A 15,554-nucleotide genomic window follows, 5' to 3' on the forward strand; every position below is an offset into this window, starting at 1 on the left:
TCTGTGTCTCCCTCTCTCTCTGCCCTTTCCTTGTGCTCTCTCTTTCTCTCTCAAAAATAAACATTAAAATTTTTTTTAATTAAAAAAATAAAATGTTCACCTCCAATCATGACACCTTACCATCTTGTAAAGATACTAAATCTAAGTGTACTAACTGTCTGATCTTTATATAATTCATGTGTTTCTTGGACTATGGGGAAGTTGCTTCATCATTGCTTAATACTATGAAGTCCAAGAGCAGTTGTCATTAATAAATTAATTAATTAGTACAGGTCAAATGCAAGTCAGTTACTACAGATCAAATTAAAAATCAGCAGCAATGTTGACTGTGGATGTTCTCTGAATGGATGGCCTGTATAATTACTATATAAATTGGTCTGTGAAATCATCATTTTCAAACTTTGAAAACGAGGCTTTAGATACTTATTGAATCTATTAATGCCTTTAAATAAAATGAGTGACTCTTGTCTCTTATAATCACTCTCCTGCATTATCTGCTTAGTCATACGGGGCATTCATTCAACAAATATGTGTTGACTGCTTAATCACAGCCAAGCCTTCTGCTAGATGCCGAGAACACAGTAGTGAACAGGTTTATCCTTGCCTTTAAGGAACCTAGAGACTCTACTAAGTGAAACATACATATAAACCGATGTATTTCCTTCAATGACTCATCCACTTAGACAGGGTAACATAAAATTTCTTAGGGCAGATAAATTATGTCAGTAAGGACCAAGTTATTTGGCTATCAGGGAGCCCATGTTTCAGAGCGTGAAGGATGTGAGCTTTGAGATCGGTCTGACGTGTCTTTGATTCTCTTCTCCAGCACAGTACTGTGCTATTTAAACTCTTTGAAATTAGGTACATAAAAGTTAACTCTTTTGCAGATAAAATCAGGTATGCTATTTCTTGATATGCTTAAGAAACAGTAAGAACTTAGGCAATTCATTTCATAGTCCTCATTTTGTTAAAAAAGTATTGTTTCCACTCACAATTCCCTTGATCAGTAATCAATGCAATGATAAAACAGGTAAGCATTTTAGATTTTGATTCATTTCATAGAAAAATAACGTTTCCAATTGGCCTTAAAGGGAGTACATAAATAAATCAGCTTAGAATGTGTTTGCTAGAGTTCATCCACCTTTTTTCAGTATAATGAGATGTCTCAGGCATGAAATGAAACTAAAAAAATCTACAAAACCAACAAATTACCATAAACGTAACAACAACCTTTTACTTACAAGAGGGGTCCTAAAACTTTACATAAATCCTCAGCCTAAGTCCTTGATTATTCAGCAGTCACTGAAGACAGCTATGTGTCAGATGTTTTTGCCTACCCAAAATAAAATCGGAAAATTTGTAATTGTCTTTTTTCCTATTATATTGTACCCTTGGAGCCAAAAAGAGGAAAATGAGTCACTCTTAGACTTTACTCCAAGTAAGCAAAGTGGGCACACATAGACCCATCACGTTATCTATATACAGCTCACCCCCAAGGCATCTTTGGCCATCAAAAGAAATTAGGAATCACTTAAAGCAAGGAATCCATGAGTGAAGAATTCAGAATTAGCCTAAATACTAGGACTCACTAAAGGTTCACACAATCTCCCTGGAGGGAACCAGGAATTTCTCCCAGAAGATAGGATGTTCTAAGGGAGGTACAGATTGCTGATGCTACCTAACTTCTGGCCCAGCTAGAGAAGAGATGTCATAGAACTCGGATTCTCTTGAACTGTGAGGTATTGGGGAAGAAGAGAATACTATATACATAGAGTCCGTTTATCAAGAAGCCTGATTCTGTACTCTGAGCACAGTTTCAGGCAATAAGCGTTGGAGTTCCTATTCTTCCTACCAAAGCTATTTATGAGCGATAGTACATCTGCCAATGGGCAAGGCCCTACACATGCCACCCCTTTATCCTGTGACTTCGCCTCTTATACCCCGTCAACCTCTCTCCCCCGGCCACACCGCCTGAACAGCTACTTGCTGCTCCTAGAACATAGCACCCGTGCTCCCATATCCTGGCTTCCGTAACCACTGCAAATGCCACTTAAGCTGCTTCTTTGAGCTTTGCTTAGTTAACACAGCCTGGTTCTCTAAGAGAAATGTGACCAAATTTACCATCCACTTAAGAATATTTTCTGAGGTAGAAAATGGTTACTCTGAGCAGTAGCAAAACTGTGACCGCTTTTTAGATTTCACAGTAATACTGCTCCAATCCAAATGTGCATATAATAATGACTATTGTAATGAAAAGCAGAGAGGACTTCCCATCTCTGTTTGATCCCAGGGAAGCCAACAGAGAGAGACGGCTGATGGAATTATAATTAAGTCTAAAGCTTTGAAAACTAGTAAGAGACAATCCCCTAAAACTTAACCTATTGATGCAATATGCTTTGCACGCGTGGCACCAAGAAGAAATCTCCTACACTCACGCACACAAGAACTTAAAGACCAGAATATAACTGCCCTGGGGACATGGCCTCATAATGAAGTCCTTTCGTCATCAAAGCCTCTGCCATAGGCCGTTTTACAGCTCCACTGTTTGCTAGGGAATGGTGTTCTCCAGTTGAGAAGGCATCCATGTGGAAGGGGAAGGCACCAGTGTTTAGTACAAAGGTGTCAGAAAAGACACTGGCCGGGGATGGGAATCATGTATTCTTTCCACAGACTAATACAGAGATTTTAAAACCCAAGCTCTGAACTCAGAACTGGATTCAAATACTAGGTCAGCTATTAGTGGTACCAATTATAAGCCCTGTGCCTTTAAACTTGGCACTGAAGTTTGTAACGCTCTGTTTTGTTGTATGTGAAACAGTAATAGTACCATACAAGTCTAGATATGGTACAGAAGTTAATAAATACAGAGTACTTAGGAAGTTCCAAGTGTGCCCCAGGTTTTACTTATCATCCTCAAAGCAAGCCTGAGTGAGCTTTCTGCTCTGATTCCCATTTTACAGTCGAGGAGACTGAGCCCAACAGAAGCTAACCCTGCTAGTAATCGTGGAGCTGGGAGTCAAACCCAGCGTCTTAACCATCACACTGGGATGTCAGGAATTTTCTGAAGATTAATGAAACAAATCATGGAGAATGGTCAGCATAAAGACTAACATTAAGTTCTTTATAAACATTAGCCATTATCATTATTAATTAGTAACAGGCATGTGAAAACTCTTCTCGGACACAATATAGGCAAATACTAAATCCTAAAATTATTTTGTTCATCCTTTCATGGCTTTTCCTTGTGAACAATTTATAAGAGACCAATTATGTGGCTACAGGCAAACTTTAAAAATGTCATTTAGAAATCCTTTTACTCACAATGTCCCTTAATCTTGCAGAAAGTAAGTCACGTGCAGAATGTAAACAATAATAAAATTAGATTACCATGTTTCTATTGACAACAGAATATTTGACCACAAATATACAAATGAGGCCTTTAAAATGCAGCCTCAAACCATAATTTTATACACATTCGCTCCAGCTTACATATTTCTTATAAATAAGATTTCTTAAAAATATTCCAGTTGCATATAACTATGTTTCACTAAATTCAAATTGCAGCGAGAAAAACAAATTCAGATCATTTGTTGGTGTTCTGAGCTTTGTAGAAATGATAAAACATTAAAATAGCTCCTGGTAATACAAAATTGAATTAAGCTATCATCCTAAAATATGCAATACACAATTAAATACATTTTTAAAATGCAGAAAATTTAGCCACCTAATTCAAGATTGTATCTCTTATCACCTTGGGAATCTGATATACCAATTCAAAATTACTATTTGAATTACCATCAGAATTCCTGAAACCCTGTTTGTAGTGAAGATTTCAACCGCATCTGGTGTTATGTCACTTAAAGGCAAATTCATCTGCTTTAAGACAAGTTTAAGCTTCTTTTTGACTTTGAATCTGAATTCACAATAGCAAAAACTCAGAATTAGAGCTCTCAGTTCCACTCGCTCACGCTTCTTTTTTGCCCTTCCCCACTCTTCCTCCCCAGACAAGCAAAAATAAACACTCAAACTAGCAATATATGAACCGACCAATCTTAGGCTCCCATGGAAATAAGACAACGAGAAAAAACAAAGATGGAAAGAATCACTGCTTTGCAAACAAGGCCTTAATTGGGTACGTAAATAAAACTCCTTTTACTGCTACGGCCCTGAATCCTTCCAAAGGAAGGTTTCCCAACAACTTTGCACGCTTATACAACACAGACGTCAACAGGCTTGACATATATCCACACATTAGGAATCCGCTCAGATTCGGTGCTTTAATATAGATCTAATGCGAGCACCACCAGCAAGAAGCCTAGGTCTTAAAAATTATGCTGTTACAATCTAATAAGAAATTTCTCTTCAATCCTGTCTTGGAAAACTAACTGCCCCCCACCCCCCAAAATAGGCCAAACAGTTAAAAGAAAGCCACAGTTGCTCATAGTTTTCATAACTATCCATGAGTCTCCTCCAAATCAAATTGTAATTGTTTAAGAGTAACTAAAATATTTATTACTTCATTTGGAAACATATCACTTCTGGTTTGTTTTTTTTTTTTTCAGTGCAACTCAGGCATTCATTTATGCTGTTTTGTTTTTTTACCTATCTAGGCTTTCCATCTCCAAGGTTTATAAACTGTGAGAAACCAACAGTTAACCACGGTAACGATTCACAGAGAGGTTGGAATAGAATGTAAAATACGAATAGTTGAAACTTTGGAAGCATGAAACAGTAAACAACCATCCTAACTGAAGAACATTTCATCTGGGGAATAAAAAAGCCCAGTATCTGAGGCTATAGCTCAGTGTCTGTCTGTCTTTATCCCTTAGATGAACCATGAAAATAGGCACTAGCCTGTGAGTACAGAACCTACAAACATTGAGTCTTATGATAATTTGGCAGCCGACTTAAGAAGAAACTTAATATCTCGGCCTCTCCATTCCCTTCCCTTCTTGTTTGTTCTTCAGATGAAGTTATGGTTTTTGATACAGGAGATTTTCATGTTTTCTTAGCCTCATTATAGGGACAAGTGGGGGCAGGAAGTAAAAAATGGCTCTGAGAAGACAACCTATATAAACGTGGGCAAAGCCAACAACTGGGTCAACTCAATGGAAGTTTTGTTGACCTCATTAAGGAGAATAGCTTCAACTCAGTTGCAGTGAAGTCACTTAAATATAAATCATGGCATATAGAGCTAAAAATATTTGTCATGGAGTTAGGGGAGATGATTGATACTTTAAATGCTCTCTTACATTTAAATGAATTTCTTGTTTTTCGTTCTTCTAATTCATTGGTAAACAGTACTAGTTTCGAAAGAAGACTTTCAAAGAAGGACTAGGAAAGTCTATAAGGATTATATCCCAGGGAAGCTTGCCAGACACTAGGAGCTCACTAATTTTAACCTTCACTCCTCTAGCGGTGACTGGGGGTAAGGAAACAAATGCGTTACAGAACGCATAAGCAGCTTGATGAACTGAGTCACAAACTTAACTCAGAACTTTCTGATAGAGTCTGCATCTAAACAGGCATGCAACATGGATCATAAAGCAAGTCTAGAACCGTATTTCCAAACTATATATGAAAATAAAACTGGATCTCCAAGCAGAATGATGAAAATTCCCTTTATTCTTTGGAGAATTTATTTTATATTGGTACCTTCTAACTCCACTTTAACTACCATAGCCGTTACAAAGTAAACCCAGGTAAGATCCCTGAAAACAAAACGAAAGGCATAACTGCCTTTGTCTGAAATAGGTCTAAAAAATTCATTTCTAAAACATAAGATCATTAAGAATTTTTCTGGATAAGTAGTAATTTCGAAGTATTTGCCAGATTGCCTCAGCAGATTCCACAATTACCTACAATATCGTACTCTTTTGAACCATTTATGCAAAAATGGTAGAAGACACATATTCCTGAATATGGACCTGATATCAAGCTATTAAAGGTAAACAAACTGTTAGAAAGATATAACCACTCCACATGTCCTTAAAAAACAAACCACACGTCATTCACACAAAGCCTTCCTAGGGGGCGGTCCCCATCACAGACTGTTTCAGTATTACATGGTTCTTATTTTGTAGGAGACAATCTGCCAGTAAATGATGACAAAATGAAAATGCCTCACCCCCACCTCATTTGTCTATACGTATGTGAACTACCACTATGCATTATTTCATAATTACTCCAACCGATACGTATTAGTAAATTCTATTCAGCAAAAATGATTAGACATAGTCTTCTTTATTTTTAAGTTACTCTAAATGATGGTCTTATTTGGACTTCTCAGTGATGAGGACTATTTAAGGTTTGCACCTGTGGCCCCTCTGACTCTCCTGTCAGTAGCCACCTGCACGAGGACACCGGCCTGGGGCCCCCCACCCGAAGGACCTACACTCAGACTGCACACGCCCAACCTACACTGTGTGGCAGTCACACTTCCACCTGAAGCCAAATCCCAAAGGAGAGAAAAAAGGAATTTTTTTTTATTTGCTCTACGAAACCTACTTCAATACCAGAATTGCTTTCCTAAAAATAATTTCAGTGTCTTTTTGATTGCCTGTCAAAATGGGAAGAGTTTGAGGTGAAGAGCCAACTTCATTCAGAGGTTTCTTTTCTTTATTTATTTATTTTTTGCTCGATCAGCAGAGTTTCTACTTTTGACAGTGACCATTTTTCAGCAACGCTGGTAACAAACGTATTTACTCAAAAAGCAAAATACAGACTATTTACACATTAAAAATCACCACTGTCGGTATAGAAATGAAGGTATCTAATATCAGAATCAATTCTTTATATGTTTTCTAGGATCAGAAATGTCCTAACATTCCTAGTTTTAAAAGGCTTCACCAATACGTGCTGGAATACTGCACCAAACAAACAATTATATGGCATTTAGTTTTGTTTATTTTTAAGAACTGTGATAAAAGATCACCATGGCGATTGGGAAATGATGGTTAAGGGTGTTGTTTATGGATGGATGGAATTCTAACATGGATAATTCACTGAACTTCTAGTGAAACTTATGCTGTAAGTTCATTAAGGTCCTGAGGCTTAGTAAGGAATAAGCAAAAATATCGTGTGTGAAGCAGCAATTTTTCAACAGGCTAAAGTAGAAATAAATACAATATGTAACACATACTTGCATATGTTACAGTTTTAAAATTATACATAATACCTAAATAAATGTGCAGAACAGCTCACAATGCACACGGATAGCTTTACTTACTTGTTTAGACTGAGGAATCTATGGACTAAAGTAGGTGTTTACATAAAATTTACATAAATATTAATATGTATTAATTTACAAAATAATTGTAACACAACTATTCAGGTATACTATCTAATCCTGAAGACAATAAATTTCATGTAGCTCCCAAATAAGGTTGTATATTTGTAAACAAGGGTGCTTTTTGTTTTGTTTTGTTATTTGCTTATATCTCAATGGTCAGAGACACAAGAACATCAGGCACACAATTTTACCGGTATTTAGAAACAATCCAGTCCAATGTTACATTGAAACCCATTTTGTTATATTTAGTATCAAAAGGGAAAGGAAGTAATTGCAAATTCTCATTGCTCAGAGAACAATGCAAATACTATACTCTGAAGAGTCATCAACAAGAAGCTTAAAAAACACTCAAAGGTTAAAAACGTTATGCACCCATCCATATACGTGTGTGTCCATTTATGCCAAATAGAACCAGTCTGTTAATGTTACAATAATTTAGTACTGTGCAGCTCCTAACTGAAGGATGAACACTGATTCACAAGTCAAACGACCCAAATGGGAACTAGAACAGTAGTTTCATGGGTTTGACAACCGAAATCATAACCCCCTTGTATATAACAAAGTATATACGCGGACGAAGAAACAAGGTGCAAAGCAAATAGCGAGAAGGCAGACACTCACCTTCGGTGCCATTGGGAGTCATGGGATTACTATCTCTATGAGAGTTATCGAGTTTGGGACCACTGGGGGATTCACTACTACCACTCAGACGGCTATGCGGGCTGGTTAGATCCTGCATTTCCATAGACCTAAAGACAAGAAGCCTTCCGTGTGACAGATGTACCAAATTCATAACACTAGTATTTAATGCGCTAACGACTTGACACCTTTGAAACACATTCACACAAAAGTCCCATTGTTATCTGTTTTCTTAGACTCCAAACAGTTCACCTTACATTTTACCTTCAGTCATGCTCTCCCAACATGTGGTGCTCAAAGGTGTCCTTGGCCTTACCTAGCTAACCAAATATTCACATGGCGCTTTGAAAAATCTTTTTTTCTTACACAGCTCATCAAATCACAGTGAGACCATTACGTCAAGTTTAATTTCCAAAGAAAAAAAAATGCAGTCATGCTTTTCTTTTTAAATTGAAAAAACAGAGGCGTTATTTCTGTAAAAGACAAATATGTAAACAGGTATAAAAGGACGAAGCGTCACTGTCTATGGAATCTGTTTCATAAATTAGCACCAGTACTCCCTTATAATTTACCACCCAATTGTAATTTAATGGGTCTCCAAACCAAATAAAACACTTGAGGCCCGTAGTGCAGTGACAGGGAAAGAGATAGTCCTGATGCATGTGTTTACTCTGGCAAACTGCTTAATTGTTCCTCTGTTTCCCTTGAAACAAATGCAGCATTAAAACATTATGATGTCGGCTCACTTGTTTGCTTTGTGGATTACATACAGCGTGCCCAATTGAAAAGGGATAAGGCCAACATACAGTGAGTCCCTGGGAGCATTAGCGCTTGGAATACCTCAGCTGTCACTTATTTTCAGGGAAATAACAATTCTACCTCAATGCTGCACTTTTGCATTTTTACCATATAAAAGGTTAAATACTCCCCCCCTGCCCCCAAGTTCTTAGACTCAGTAGTTGATTTTATAAAATGATGGTAAAGCCGCCACTCACGTTCACAATTGCAGAGCTATCCGCGTATATTTAATATTCTCTTCATAGAGAGGAGGGGGGCTTATTTAAAGCGACTAAAACCACACCTAGATACCCTTCTGTTTTCTGACAGCCAATTTTTTTTAAAAAAATCTAAGGCCCATTCACTTTATTTTAAACCTATGTATTTTTCTTAAAAAAAAAAAAAAAGGAGAGGGGTGTTAATGTTCCATTGAAGTGAAGAGTGTTCCTCCCCCTACCAGGTTAATAAAAGCTAGTTATTTTACTTTAGAGGTTGCATTTAGAATGACTGTAAATAGTTTTTAAAGCAGCTTAATATGAACCCTGTAACTTCTAAAGTGAGTTTTTACTTCCCCAATCTTCTAAATCAAACTAGAAATGGCTTACAATCCAACTTTTCTCTCCTAATTCACATTACACATTCACAGTTTACCTAACACCAGAAACTATAGCCCATAATCATTTTCAAACCCAGGCTCCTATTCCCTTTCTACATACTTAAAATTTTTTTACAAGCGCGCACACACACAAATTGTTAAGTAATTTCCAACAGAGGCTGTTGCTATTAATAGAAATAATTAAGAAATACTAGACAAAAATAGATATGGGTCACAGAAAGGTAATCTCTAAAAATGTCAAATATCCTTACCTGCAACTTGAGGAAACAGCAACATCTGAACTGGTTTGAGATGTTTGCACCTGTGATCGGGGGTAAGAAATTAGAAGCTGTTGTTACTCTGCTTCAGTGTCAGCTCTTAATTATACAGAGCACATGGCTGAGAACGACAATGCTCTCTTTTAACCGAAAGAGAAAAAGGAGGATACTGCAGCAGTGAAAGGCATATTGTCTTGAAGTTGAGGTCTCCACTGTTGTTTCCTCCTGCAGGTCTCCCCTCCTCCTCCCCTTGTCAAGGGGGAAGGCAGCCAAATGACGGGATAGTGATTCATCACTGGCCTATGACAGCTGCAAACGGGATTACCCCTCCCCCAATCAACATGCAAAGCAGCCTTGCCCAGGCAGCTTGGAAAAGGTGCTTTGGAGAAAAATAGCTATTAGCAAAATGAGTGTGTTTCACAGCAGTTCAAGAATTAACCCTCCAGCACCCTCGGAAGATCGTCCATTCTCTGCTATCACCAGCTGAAACAGAGTTCCCGCCCACCCCTGACTCCTGACAGTTTCTCCTCCTTACCATGGTGGTTTCTCCTATATTTACTATTCGTCATGTAGCATTTACTGAAACAGCTTCTGGGCAACTTTCAGGCAATGCCGAAAAATGTCACTCTAAATGGCAAAGGCAAGTTTTCATACCCCAAAATCACATCACTGAGTGACGTGTGCTCATGTACTCATGCAAATTTGAAATTCAGTGACTGCTTATGCACCATCGCCTGCTAAAACAGAAAAAGCAGTCAGCTTTCCGTTTAATTTTCTGTCGTTTCAACCAAGAGAATAGAGAGCTTAATCATCAGTTCAATGTCCCAGGGAGCCAGCATTTTGGTGCCTTTTGTCTCCAGATGAACCGACTAACTTAGGCTCACAGGCAGGCTCTGCCAGCTACTGCTCTTCCTCCAGAGGCAGCGCAAACTGCCAGCAGGTGATAAGCTCAGGTGAGGGTGGGCTGCTGGTTTACAAGCTCAGACTAACGCCTCGCAGTAGAGAGCATTCTGGAAAACACTTAAAATGACTCCGAATTCCAAATCTTTGATGTGCATTTTCATTCAACCTGAACTGACATCAATTAGGGCTACAGAACAAAGATGAGAACTGAAGCATCTCAAATGGCATTAAAGTGATCCAAGCAAATTTCTGCCATTGAGTCCTGTTATTTTCTAATTATGATTTATGAAATTGAGGAATTCTACCTTTTTGGCACGAAGAGTGCACTGTTGAAGTCTAGATCCCTTGGTGTAACATTATGTGAAATTTCTAGGTATGTGTTTCTAGAATACATGCAGGATGAAAATCATTAACAGACGCCTGAGTAGTAAGTGAAAATTTAATTTCAATTCCTGCAGATATATCATTTTGTGATAGCAGGCGGCTGCAATTTTTGTTAACGTTCTCACGTAAGATTAAATGTTTTCCTCTAGAAACTGCAGTAATCTACGAGGATAAATTTTTTTCCTTTTTTTCCCCCTGCTTTTATACACCTGGAATAAATTATAGGTGAGAACTAGCTTAGTTTTAAGAACTCTCTTGGCCTAATTGTGGGAAAGAGTATGTAAAACACACTTTCTGTTAAATGTTAAAATACATTCCTATTTTAACATTGGCTAGATAGTATAATCCTGGAAATATAATTTTGGTTTCATTGTATACTTTGAAAGTTTGATTATCCTTATATTTGTGGTTGAACCTATCATTAAATTGCAAAGTCAAACTTAAAAATGCACTTCAACATAAGAATTTTTCTACCACGTTTTCTCACTGAAAAAAAAATGCATTTGCACTTTTTTTTAATGCTGCCCTGACTCAGTCTCTACTGTACTTTCATATACTACAATTTTTGAAAGCCCATATCCATGATCTTCATTTCATTAAGTATACTTCAGATATATTCTTTTGTGTCTCAAGGATTATTTAAACCATGTGTTGTGTGTTACTGTATTTAAAAATGACTCTTTAATCAAAATAACTTTAAAACAACTAATCCTCACTTAGGCTGGTCAGCTGAATCCACATCGTGGTCCAGGAAAAATAAATCTACTCTCAAGAATGCGAATGCAGACAACAATTAGACACAGATGTGAGCAAAATTAGTTACAGTTTACAAAATGCTACACTTCACATGCTTTTAGTTTTTTATGTGTAGTACAAGATTACAGGCCAGTAAGGAAACATGCTCTTATAATGACTTATCTAAAAAGAACACCTATTTCTGATTGGTGTTGATTTTCGCTTATGTTTGACAATATCGCTGGAAGTTTCTGTGTTTTCAAGGTCCAAGAGCATAGTGTGTTTCAAAAATCATTCATTAGGCAGATTTCCACTCAAAAGAGAAAAAAAAAATTATTTCATGGTTTTCAGGAAAATGCTGTTAGGCATTCAGTAAGCTCATATTTTCTGCTTCATATCCATAAACTTAATACGTTTCTTGTCTTCTTCTAATCTGGTATTTTTAATTCAAATGTTCCTATGAGTACAAAAATATTTCCCCTACCATTACAAAGAGTCATCTTATATTACAATGAAGTCACTTCACTTTAATGCTTTTTAAAACTCTTTGTATAGAATACCCACAGCAGCATACATACTGAGAGTTGCAGAAATACAAAGAGGAAAAAAGATAGCAGAACGTCGTAGAATTTAAATTCAAGAATCCTAAACTAGTAACTTTGACTTCTGATTAGTTAATGAGGTCTTTTAAGTTTGCCTTTTTTCTAATTAAATTTATAATTCTTCACAGATGTAACTTTTGTTGATGTTCAATTTGTCTCTCTCATTTTGTTAAACCTCACATAGTACTTCGCCAATCCATTGAATAGCCACATTAAATCTGTTAATACCATGCTCTTCAACCCCAGAAATTATTTCCAGAAGGCAAACTTGCTTTGAGAGATCATCAAACAAGACTTAAGGTACACATTTTATCACATTTTCCCTACCACAGAGCTCAGGACGCAGAGCAAAATTCATGACTTTTGCACTGTTTATTATACTTTGCTAAATTACAAATCAAAAGCATCTGACAGAAGATCATGTATGAAGCCAAAAAGTTAATAATGTTCTATGAAAAGTAAACTGTAAATGGAAAGGGGTTCTAAATCTCAGCAGCACAGAGCAAATAAAATGTAGGTACTTGTCTCAATTATGGGTTTTCCATAGGCTTTTTTGCTTGCTAGAAGCAATTTTTATAAAATGGCTATAATTTAAAACTTTTTTTCCCCCCAAAACTAAAAAGACATTTTCAAAGTGAAAGTACTGAACTTATCTAAATAAATAGACTTGGCAGGCAGGCTGCTTTTGCCCACCCGCCCCCCTGCCCCCCCCCCAGATCAACCTGAGTACTCCCAAATTTGAAAGACAATGGCAATTTTCTAATCAGAATGTATTTTATAAGAAGGAGACTTAGGCATAGATCTGCTTTTTCATCAGAGTATATTCTTGGTAAAATCTCCCTCCATCAATATTTCTAACTCCGGTGTCAATGCTGTGATAAAAATCTAAACGTAAAATCAAAATGAACTCCTAGAAGACGAAGATGTCTTTTAAATGTTAACACTTATTTCCTTCTTTATCAAAGACTCCATAAAATGAATGCTCCAATGTTGTTACTGAACTTAATGTAGTAGGCTGTATTCCTCTTTGACATACCTCGTTTGAAGAAAATGACAACATCGAGTCCCCGTGAAAACAAAAACAAGTGTTTAAATGACACTGATGCCACCATAGTTTTAAAAGATTGATTTCAAAATGAGCACTCATTGAAAATGTTGAATGAAATGCCTTTGCTATCTGATTAAATGGAAGAGAGGGTTTTATTCTCACTGCAAGTCTTTTTTTTTCCTCTTCCCAGTGTATTCTTATAATAGGAATTTTCACATTCAAATGGAAATTTTCTTTTGAGAAAATCATTTATCATGTGTACAAAACTCACATAGCAGCTGACTTCCTTTTGCACTCTAAAACTGAACAGTGGCTCAATCAGGCTTCTCTGTCTGTCACCACGAAGAATTTTCAGGATTGAAAACCCATGGCTGTTTGTTCATTTACTGAACACTCTGGGCCTTAGGAGAACTCAAGCAAGCAAGAAAGTCAAATATCAAATATTTGATAATGCAGGACTATTCATGTATGCATGTGCTCAAACCCCAAATGGTGGGCGAAAACACTCACAGAAGCCTAAAATAAAAGCTACTTTGAAAGACGCATAAACAAAACAAAACACAATCCCAACTCTATAAAACTACACTTTGTGCTTAACCACCAACTTTTTGTACCCTTGTCTTTTTAAGAAATGCAACATGAAAACACTTGTCTAAATTCAATGGCAGGTCTGAATTTATTGAATTCTTGCAAAAGCTAGACTTAAATGTGTTCAAAAACTCCTCCCAAGAAATATAAGCCCATGAGTCATTAGCAATATAGTGATTTTGAATGACAAATACTTTAAATGGTAATTCAAAAGTTGAAGAATCTTCTTTTAAGTTTCAAGGTCCATTCCAGTCATCTAAAGTGTCAATAAGCGAAAAGTATATTAATTTAGCAAATGTTTATTATTTCACCTTTAGAAGACGAGCCTGTTTCATATAACGTGGGGGAAATTTGTTTATTGAAGCGAAAGGATTTCCTTCCTTAAAAAGTGGTCTCAATTTATTTTTGTTATCTGTTGTGCTTTCAAAATGTGAATTCTTCCCTCATTTTCTCATATCGACCTAAGGTGTGGAGAAAAAGTTATCTGTGTTGCAATGGAGATTACGCATAGGTATTTATCGCTTTGTTCCATATCGCTCAAGAATATTTGAGGTTTGTGCAGCAATTCAGGAGAGATAATGAAGTAATCTCCCTGCAAGAATACAGCCGTGTACTCTATTTCCATAGATCACAACCACAGTAATTGCTAACAATTAATTTGTAATTGTCTCTTAATGATGCCAGTCGCGGAGCTAACAGGGGGGTTAAGAATTCTACTTTTGTGATGGAACCCTGTGGCTCATAAAACCCCAGGTCCAAACTGTCATAATCTTGCCCGTGCCCTCATGTTTTTAGTTTAAAACAAATCCAAACAATTACTCACGGCGCTCCTGGTATCTTGGGCTTTGCCCACAGGACAGCTGTTGTCAGTCCCTACAATTTTTCAAACCGTCAGCTTGTACTTACAGCGCTTACATCTGCTGCGTCCACCAGTTTTTAACGTGCTCCTTCGAACGTTCTGGTTTAGCAGACCTCCATTCCTTGGGTAGGTTTGCTCCCGGGGAAGGACCCGTGCGGGCTTTTAGGCGCTCCCGGCGGAGCCCCGCGCTGCTGGAAGCGGGGCGCCTCTGCAGGGGAAAGCCCGGCCGCGGGGACGGCCGCCTGGCCGCTGCTGCAGGCTCGGGCTGCCGAGCGACTGAGCGAGAACGCTTTCCCCAGCAAGAAAACCGCCACAGTGGACGGCAACAGGAAGGCTTAAAGTCGGAAGTGGCACTGGAGAGTTTCTACCTCGCCCCAAACTCGGAGCCATCAGCTCCCACCGATCTGTTTAGGAGCCGCTGTGAGCCCTGCGCTCTTTCCCCACCAAACAGCGGCGGCAGATAGCATCTGAGAACCCTAGACAAAGAAACGGCAGAATCTCATCCCTCGATTTGTTTGCGCAGCCTTGTAGGTCTGCCCGTGGAGCCTCGGGGCTTTTTTTTTTTGTTTTTGCAACGCAAACCACAGCTATTCTCTTGTTCTAACCTTATTGGTTTAAATGCAACAATTGAGAGGAGCACTGCTCCGTCTGACTCAACCTTGCTGCTTTAAAAAAAAAAAAAAAAATTTATTATGTAAATGAACGCGCCCCACGCTATCTGAATAAACAGCTGTGTGAGAATAAGTTCTCGGAGACACTGTCGACACACATCTCCTGCTCCAGCAGCTACCAATTACGAGCTTTGGGGAGTAGTTACACGTTATCTTTTATACTTTTCCAAAACTTTTTTCAGGC

The 15,554-nt window shown here is 37.8% G+C and overlaps 1 protein-coding gene across 1 annotated transcript in view; it reads right to left on the minus strand.

Annotated features, from left to right (window-relative positions):
• The window catches only part of EYA1 (EYA transcriptional coactivator and phosphatase 1), a 169,644-nt gene extending 154,966 nt beyond the window's left edge, over positions 1 to 14,678 (minus strand). Inside the window, exons 1-3 of the mRNA XM_007084782.3 lie at positions 14,664 to 14,678; positions 9,575 to 9,624; positions 7,913 to 8,040 (exon numbers count right to left, since the gene is read on the minus strand). Coding sequence (XP_007084844.1) covers positions 7,913 to 8,036 — 124 coding nt within the window. The 5' untranslated portion in view covers positions 8,037 to 8,040; positions 9,575 to 9,624; positions 14,664 to 14,678. The remainder of the gene's footprint in view (positions 1 to 7,912; positions 8,041 to 9,574; positions 9,625 to 14,663) is intronic.
• Between the last annotated feature and the right edge of the window lie 876 nt (positions 14,679 to 15,554).

The sequence above is a fragment of the Panthera tigris genome, chromosome F2 (assembly GCF_018350195.1).
Source record: "Panthera tigris isolate Pti1 chromosome F2, P.tigris_Pti1_mat1.1, whole genome shotgun sequence".
NCBI classification, from domain to species: domain Eukaryota; kingdom Metazoa; phylum Chordata; class Mammalia; order Carnivora; family Felidae; genus Panthera; species Panthera tigris.